The sequence below is a fragment of the Poromitra crassiceps genome (assembly GCF_964638095.1).
Source record: "Poromitra crassiceps genome assembly, chromosome: 8".
In the NCBI taxonomy this organism is placed as follows: Eukaryota; Metazoa; Chordata; class Actinopteri; order Beryciformes; family Melamphaidae; genus Poromitra; species Poromitra crassiceps.
The window spans coordinates 13,634,675-13,643,287 of NC_139629.1; the positions used below are offsets into that span (position 1 = coordinate 13,634,675).

At 42.7% G+C, this 8,613-nt stretch overlaps 1 protein-coding gene across 1 annotated transcript; it reads left to right on the top strand.

The window, feature by feature from the left end:
• Nucleotides 1-278: 278 nt before the first annotated feature.
• On the top strand, nt 279-6,344 carry LOC310781176 (N-acetylneuraminate-9-phosphate synthase-like). The gene is made up of 6 exons (XM_083641729.1): nt 279-526; nt 650-865; nt 1,099-1,198; nt 3,547-3,701; nt 4,985-5,251; nt 5,992-6,344. Exons 1-6 carry the CDS (start codon nt 395-397, stop codon nt 6,175-6,177), a joined length of 1,056 nt encoding a protein of 351 aa, XP_083497855.1. The 5' UTR covers nt 279-394; the 3' UTR covers nt 6,178-6,344.
• The last annotated feature ends 2,269 nt before the right edge of the window (nt 6,345-8,613 follow it).

Consider the following 8,613-nt stretch of genomic DNA (forward strand, 5'->3'; position numbering starts at 1 on the left):
GGATGGGTAGGGGGGGCCCTGGGAGCTTCAGTGCCCAGGGGCCCCTGGGGGTGTTAATCTGGCTCTGCGGGTCCTACATGTAAAACCTGTTCAGTGCAGTGCTCCGCCATGTGATGACAATCTTCCAACACTAGATTGTGTGTGTGTGTGTGTGTGTGTGTGTGTGTGTGTGTGTGTGTGTGTGTGTGTGTGTGTGTGTGTGTGTGTGTGTGGGGTGAGGCTGTATAAAAACGGAGCGGTGACATGACTCAAGCCTCTTCCACCTGTGACATTCCACCTGTGACATCTCCAGTTTCATCTCCACATCTCCATCTCCATTTAACCCCACCAGGTCTTGAGACTTTTGCACCAACTCTCTTATTTCACTCGGCACTTCACGTCCTACATCACCAGGATGCCTCTGCAATTTGAACTGTGTCCTGGTAGAATGATTGGCGGCTCCCACCCGTGCTTCATCATTGCTGAAATTGGACAGAACCACCAAGGAGACATTGAGATTGCCAAGAAAATGATCAAGATGGCAAAGGTAAGCTGGTGGAGGGGAGAGAGAGGTGTCTGTTTAGAAGCTATACCAGTGCTGTTGTTTCACCACCTTTTCCTCACCTCTCCTATCTGATCCTCTCCTCTCATGTGTTCTGTATCATCTCAGGACTGTGGTGCTGACTGTGCCAAGTTCCAGAAGAGTGAACTGGAGCACAAGTTCAGCAGGCGAGCCCTGGAGCGGCCCTACAACTCCAAACACTCCTGGGGGAAAACCTACGGGGACCACAAGCGCCATTTGGAGTTCAGCCATGAGCAGTACAGGGAGATGCAAAAGTATGCAAATGAGATTGGCATTTCCCTCACTGCCTCTGGGATGGACGAGGTAAGACAGATTTTTTATTTTTTATTTTTTTTAAGCAAGAAAGAATACTTCATTGCATTCTTCTAAAATATTCATGGAACAGCAATACTATATATACAGTGTATATATATATATATATGTGTGTGTGTGTGTGTGTGTGTGTGTGTGTGTGTGTGTGTGTGTGTGTGTGTGTGTGTGTGTGTGTGTGTGTGTGTGTGTGTGTGTGTGTGTGTGTTATTCCATAATTCCCACAGATGGCCATGGAGTTTCTCGATGAGCTCGATGTGCCTTTCTTCAAAGTTGCCTCCTGTGATGCCAACAACTTCCCCTATCTTGAGAGAACTGCAAAAAAAGGTATGAGGCACCATGTATCAATGCTTCAATCATTATTCCATTCTTTATGAAAGTTACATCGTTTTTTTCCTTTGGAAAATAAATAATTTCTTAATCCTCTTGGAGGAAATTTCAAAAATATATTCTGTAGAAGTATCCCAACCAATAGTCCTATTTTTAACACATATAGGAGTATAAAAGTAGCTGAACTTACCTTCAGTTACACCGGTTGCTGGAAAAGTATTGTGTCGTTTGAAATAATCAAAAATGCGAAACTGCTTCTGAGAGTTTTTGTTCTCCTGAAAACATTTGAGACCAGACGGCAGACTAAATAGGGAGTCTTGGGTTCTCACTACTCACTGTAGGCGTGGTGAGTAAAGTAGGCGAGGTGAGGAGTAGGCAGTGTTGAGGAGTAGTGAACTACATGTAGTTTAACTACGTATAGTTGAACCACTCAAACTACAATTTTGGGAAATAAAATGGAAGCAATGAATATATATATATATATATATACATATATATATATATATGATTCTTACCCTAACCTTAATCATTCCTAGTCAAGTCTTTACTGCTTATTTGTCTGACAAAACAAAACCAAGAAGAACACAGATTTGTTTGCAATAAAAATATAGCATTGAATGTATTGGGTGACAATAAACTCAATTGAGAGTTTTTGCTGGCATTGTGCTTTTTGTAGGCTATTATATTTGATTTCATATGTACCTTCACATTGTTAATTTAATGTTTTTTTTCTTTGTTCTTTTTTTTACAAAGTATTTTGAACCAGTGGTGGAAATGTGGGGAACGGGTGGGAACGGAGTTAGAGTAGCCTATACATTGAGAGGGAACAGTAATAACAAGAGGGGAACGGCATTCCTCCTCAGGTTCCCCTTCAAAATGGCTTGCAATGCAGTGGAGAGCAGAGCAGAGCAGTAGAGAGCAGAGCAGTGGACAGCAGAGCAGAGCAGTAGAGAGCAGAACAGAGCAGTGGACAGCAGAGCAGTAGCGAGCAGAGCAGAGCAGTAGAGAGCAGAGCAGTGGAGAGCAGAGCAGTGGACAGCTCAGTTAGTTCTCACTCCGGAAAGCCGACACAACATGACAATACCAAAAAAGGTGTTCTGTTGACTCAGATTCTACACAACAAAAACGACACTCATCTGTCTGAGCAATACCCCAAATATTTAACATTTTTCTAGTTGATAAAAATTATGAACTTATTTTGAACTAAAAAGATATTAGAAATGTGTGTTGTTTTATATAATAACTTGAACACTAAATTCCACGGTATGGCACAGTCAAAAGTGTCCTCTAATCCAATCGGATTAAAGGAGGGGCAAAAACAAACAAAACAAAACAAGGGATGGCTAAAGTAACTAAACTAAAAGTAACTAATGGTGAAGAGGTGGGTCTCGAGGGTTGTTTTGAAAGTGTCCACCATGAGCTTTGAGGGATGCCCTAAGCTGTAACTAAAAGAAAAATGAAGTGTCGGGTAGGTCATAGCTGCCTTTAAGGTCCTGAAATGATTTGAGACCATCATTGTTGTAAATGTCACCCAATGTACACCCAATACATGGATGCCTTTCCTTTCCCAGTGTGAAAACATTGCTTATGCCCAATAAGTAATAATAATAATTTATTACAATAACTTCTGTCATAATGATGTTGAAAACTTGGCACGCAAATTCAGTACAACCTATAGGCTATGACAAAGTCCCTGCATCAAATATCGTTCACCACTGCTGCCTGCTTAGTCGCTATTTTTTTTTAAACTTTTTATTGACAGATTATCAAATATTTGCATTGTGTATCCAGAGTATCCAGACATTGCATATATGAACTCTCAGGATTACCTATACATTGTCGTTTACTCTTGATATACTGTCATAGAATTTTGTTTTGAAAAGAGTATATACGAAGAAAAGAAAAGACAAAACCACAACAGCCATCCAAAAAAGTAAAATCTAATGGGTGTTATATATTGAACCCAGTATTCCCATCTTGAGGTAAATTGTTCTAATCTATCGTTGACAAATGCAGTTAGTTTTTCCATCTTGTAGATATCCATCGTAATATTCATCCATTCTTTCAAATTAGGGCTTTGTCACAAAATTCCTAATGACTGACAAGATATTAAATAATGACAAGTGGACTTTTGATAACATACAGTGGGTGTCCAACTTTGAACACGACACAAGTGTTTTTATCGAACAGAAGTTTGCAGCGTTTTCTTTCTTCTTCCTTTGGTGGCCCCCATTTTGAAAACACCTTTGCTTCTTCTCTCTCTCTGTTGGCTCCTTCTATTTCTCCTCTTCCTGCTCTCTATCTGCCCCCTCCTTTCTTTCTTTCTTTCCGTCTGTCTGGGGCAGGCCGTCCCATGGTCGTGTCCAGCGGGATGCAGTCCATGGAGACGATGCGTCGGGTCTACCAGATGGTGAAGCAGCACAACCAGAACTTCACCATCCTGCAGTGTACCAGCACCTATCCCCTGGACCCTGAGCATGTCAACCTCAAAGTTATCACGGTGAGATGAATAGAATTGAATAGAATGTGTCACCTGCAAAAGTGAGGGGCTTGGGATCACCTGAACCGCTTCAACTGACTCCTCTAAATGTGGAGGAGCAGTTAGCTTAACTCCAAAGTCGCACCAGATCACTGAGCTCCTCACCTCCTCACATGATCGCCTTCTTCCATATGACCATTATGAGGGCTGCAAAAAGACTACCCAATAAATCAAGCTTTGTGGCTCAGCTGTGTGTGAATGGGTGAATGTAGGCCAGTAAAGTGCTTTGGATAAAAACACTATATATATCAAATGCAAACCAATCCAGTCCAGTCTCTTCACCATTCACCAACACAGTCCAACACATTGCCGCTGCCCCTAACCAGTGGTCAATCTCACTATTATTATTTTTTTACCTTTATTTAACCAGATAAAAAGCATTGAGATAGAAATCTCTTTTACAATGCTGACCTGGCCAAGAAGGCACCAACAACTACCGGTATATGTCAGGGCATGACAAAGACAGTATTTACAGTCCAAACACACTGCTTGCTAGCGGAGCTCGCAAAGGTAGTGAGCACACTCACCAAATAAGAATAAAAATTCAGGTGCACGGCACAAAAGTAATAGTCAATAAACAAGGAACGCCAGCACGCAATGAATGTCCTTTCAAGGTTTTATTCCGTCATCGAGACCTTACAACGGACGTTTCAGCCAACAGGCCTTCTTCAGCGTTGTGATGCATAAGGCGGAAATCACAATTATATACCGGTAGCATCCGGAAACACAATCAATTAAGCCAACAAATTAAGCAAAACGTTTATTTCCAAATACACCACGAAACAGTACTATAGGAAACAAATACAACTATTATTACATAGAAGATATGTGAAACATAAAGCAGATGCTTTGGAAGCTCTTAATGCTGCATATGAAGTAGTAAGCTCCATACAAGCAGAAAAAAGGCCTGTGCTTCCCCGTTTTTTTCTGCTTGTATGGAGCTTACTACTTCATATGCAGCATTAAGAGCTTCCAAAGCATCCAAAGCATCTGCTTTATGTTTCACATATCTTATATCAGTTTGGAGGCCTGGCTTCAGTTCTCAGCAGTTCTCACTATGGCCTATGATAAATTGGGTTCTAATAAATAGGTTATTCCTTGGCCCCTGCTATGCTAACTTCCACCAAGTTTAATAAAAATCGGAAACAATCCAACAGACGGATAAACCGCACCGAAAACACACACTACAGACAAGCAATAGTGAGCAATAGTTTATTTTTTACCCACTCTCTCTTCTCCCAAAGGAATACCAGAGGGAATTCCCGGACATCCCCATCGGATATTCTGGACACGAGCGGGGAATCTACATATCTGTGGCCGCTGTGGCGATGGGGGCAAAGGTCGTGGAGCGCCACGTAACTTTGGACAAGACCTGGAAGGGAAATGACCACGAGGCGTCCCTGGAGCCCGCGGAGCTGGCTGAGCTGGTCCGATCCATCCGGCTGGTGGAGACCGCGATGGGAACGCCCACCAAGCTAATGCTACCCTGTGAGAAGACCTGCCATGACAAGGTGGGTCCACTTTAGTATTTCATTACATATTGTGTTACTATATCAAACTGTCCCCCGGCGCCTGCTCACATTTTCCCAGCCGGTTGGTCAAGAGAGCAGGGATGATGTAGTTTTGTAGGCCAATTAACCCAGAAGTGATGCACTTTCTGGTTCCCTTGTCGGGCAGTCAATGGGATTTCTGAGTGGAGTTATCAGTTAGCCTCCACAGTCCCTTGTCTAAACACTAGTGAGGTAAATATTATTGATATTATTAATATTAAGCTGAGAAGCAGTTCCAGGGACTTCCAGTCATAATATATTAATTATATGATTATTAAAGCAACTCGGAGCAAGATTTTCGATTGTTATTAAACAGTCTAAAGTTAACATTGACGCCTCACATCTTACCTATAATAGTAGATGAGACCAAAGCCGAGTGAATGTCTTGATGATTATAGAGTCTGTGTGCGGGCCGGGCAGATCCAGAAGTGAAACAAAACGGTTTACGGCAGCCACTTCGGCCATAACCACAAAATTGCTTCCAAACAAACTATTAGAATATAACGAGAGAGGTTCGCGAGAGTAGAAAGCCCCTTGAAGTAGCGAGGAAAGCTGTTTTGGGTCTGTTGCTATGGCCGTAAACCATTTCGCTCTGCCTAGCAACGGTTTACAGCTGCCATAAACCATTTCGCTCTGCCAAACAAATATTAGTTATTAAACCATCTGTGGTTTTGGTTCTCTCTTCTCCATTTCTTTTCCAGCTGGGCAAGTCAGTGGTTGCCAAGGTGGCCATCACCAAAGGCTCGGTGCTGAGCCTGGACATGTTTGCGGTGAAGGTGGGCGAGCCGAGGGGCATCGCTCCAGAAGAGATGCATCACCTGGTGGGCAAGAAGGTCTGTGTGGACGTGGAGGAAGACGACAGCATCACAGCTGCCATGATAGAATAAGGGTCTGCCATGAGGGTTGGGCGAGAGACGCAGCCAGAGAGAGAGAGTGAGAGAGAGAGACAGTGGAGGCACAGCAGCAACACACACACACACACATACACACACACACACACACACACACACACACACACACATACAAGACCACATGCGCACATACACAGTACATGGGAGGATTGAATTTGTTTTTCTGTTACTTTAATTTAATGTTTTCATAATTTAATTGATGGTTAATCTGTTGTTATATATACTTTGGCAATATTGTTTAGTGAACTGTCATGCTAATAAAGCCCCTTCAATTGAAATTGAGAGTCTTTTTCAAGGACGCAATGAGTAAAGCACAAGCTATATAAAAATGCATTACAAACATTCCAGTGCAAAAAATATATGAAATCACATGAAAATCACAGGTTCAGACAAACAACAAGACTACGAGAAGCATTGTGCAATCCCCACAAAATCCCTGGACGTCTCCATAGATTTCCTGCCTCACTGTTCTATGTGGTGTGTGTGTGTGTGTGTGTGTGTGTGTGTGTGTGTGTGTGTGTGTGTGTGTGTGTGTGTGTGTGTGTGTGTGTGTGTGTGTGAGATACCATACAGCAGTGGTTCTCAAACTCTTTCACCTCAAGGACCCCTAAGACAAATTAGACCGCGGTCTCCCATCTGATAAGACTTTCAGCTTTTAGATGTTTTTAGATGTGTATGAAACCCATGAAGAAAATAGTCTGTCATGTTGTTACTTATGGATCAATCTGAGCTAGGGCTCTGTCTGTTTGTCTGTTTTGCGATAAGTTGTGACATCACTGATTACATCAGTGATGTCATAAATCCACTGCCTCACACACACACACAAAGTCTCAGTGATGATGTCATCAGAGATGTGAAGTTGTGACATCATCAGTGATGTCAGAGGCATTGTGATATCATCAGGCATGTTATATCCACTGGGATGACACAGGATCCCAGTGGCACTGCTCTTGAGGCAGAGGAGGGCACCTGCATGGGCTAGGAGATCCCCCCCCCGTGGGGGATCAGGAGTCAAGACTCGTTGGTGGTGGACTGGGGAGGTGGGTGGGGCAAAACAACGCTTCGCAGGCCGGCTTCAAGGGAGATGGACTGCCGTGGGCTGCTGCTGCTATGATCGGCCAGAGAGAGAGAGGTGACGTAGAACCCTTGCTATATATATGAGGATTAACTGACGTCATGTTTGACGTCATAGCAGACGTCATACTAGGATTTTTGACTGACCACGTTGTGCTAGAACTTGACTGACGTCAGGGGATGATCGGATTACGCGTGAGTGGCCTTCTGCTTGAACTATGGTCTGGAGACCTCACTTCAATCAGGAGAGGCCAGTTGGTAGGATTAGACAAACTTTATTTAGCAATGGGCGTTCATGTCATTCTGGCCAATACTCCAATATGGAATATCTTTCAATTATCTTTATGACTAAAAGGCTAAAAGTAATCTCATGTGTAAGAAATAACTGTTCTACATTGAAGTAAAAATGTAAATAATTAACTTGTTGGTTTTGGATTTTTTTTTGCTTCAAGAGTGCATTTTTGTTCGTGTGACCCTCAACACAGGCTTTGAGAATCCCGGGCCACTTACTGATACTTATGCTTAAATTAACCCAATCATATTCTGGTTTATTTCAAGAAAAACATTTTGGCTGGTGGAAATTCTAATTGGCTGGTAACTTTAAAATCTAGCAGCCATATTGGCAGGTGGTCAAAAAAGTTAATTTCAAGCCCTGCAGGGAGAGCAGGTAGGAGTGAGTGAGAAAAGGATCAAATATTGGTGTTTAAATGCGGGTTCACACCAGAAAGTCCGGGTCCTTGGTTCGGGCCAGAGAAGAGGATGATACATTGTTTCGTTTTTCAGCTGGTTCGGTTTGCGTTCACAAGGCCAAACTCCACTAGTCCTGCCCACACAAACCAAAGTCATGTGGGCAGAAATCTCGTTCTGTTATTGGCCATACTGACTTCCTCCCGACTCTGTAAATATCCAGTTTACGTTGAGGCCATCGGTCATTGTTGATGACGTGTCACTGTGCGACACCCAGTTACTCCATGTCAGAAAATAAAGATGGACGCACGTCATTTAACCAGTCAACTTATGATCTAACGTTATTCATTTAAAGTTTCTTGATGATCTACAAGTAGACAAAGGTACCATAATGCCATTTCTGGATTACCAGGTGCGACTCGGCAAACTAACGTTATAATCCCAACCCGATCTTCAAAAAAATTGTAAAATAGCAACGTTTGTGGACCAACGTTGCTATGTTACAATTTCGGCTCCGAAATTGTAAAATGGTAATCCACGGAGCAGATAGTAAGTGAATACAATTTCATTCAAGTCTAGAAGTGAGTCGCCTTAAAGTTAATATCCCAGTCTTCTTCTGTTTCCCACGGCGGGTATTGTGCTGCGTGTACC

Excerpts from the sequence above, each read along its gene's own strand:
- LOC310781176 (XM_083641729.1), top strand. The coding sequence starts at position 395 with ATGCCTCTGCAATTTGAACTGTGTCCTGGTAGAATGATTGGCGGCTCC. Across the intron at positions 527-649 it reads AAATGATCAAGATGGCAAAG|GACTGTGGTGCTGACTGTGC; the intron begins GTAAGCTGGTGG and ends GTATCATCTCAG. Across the intron at positions 5,252-5,991 it reads AGAAGACCTGCCATGACAAG|CTGGGCAAGTCAGTGGTTGC; the intron begins GTGGGTCCACTT and ends TTTCTTTTCCAG.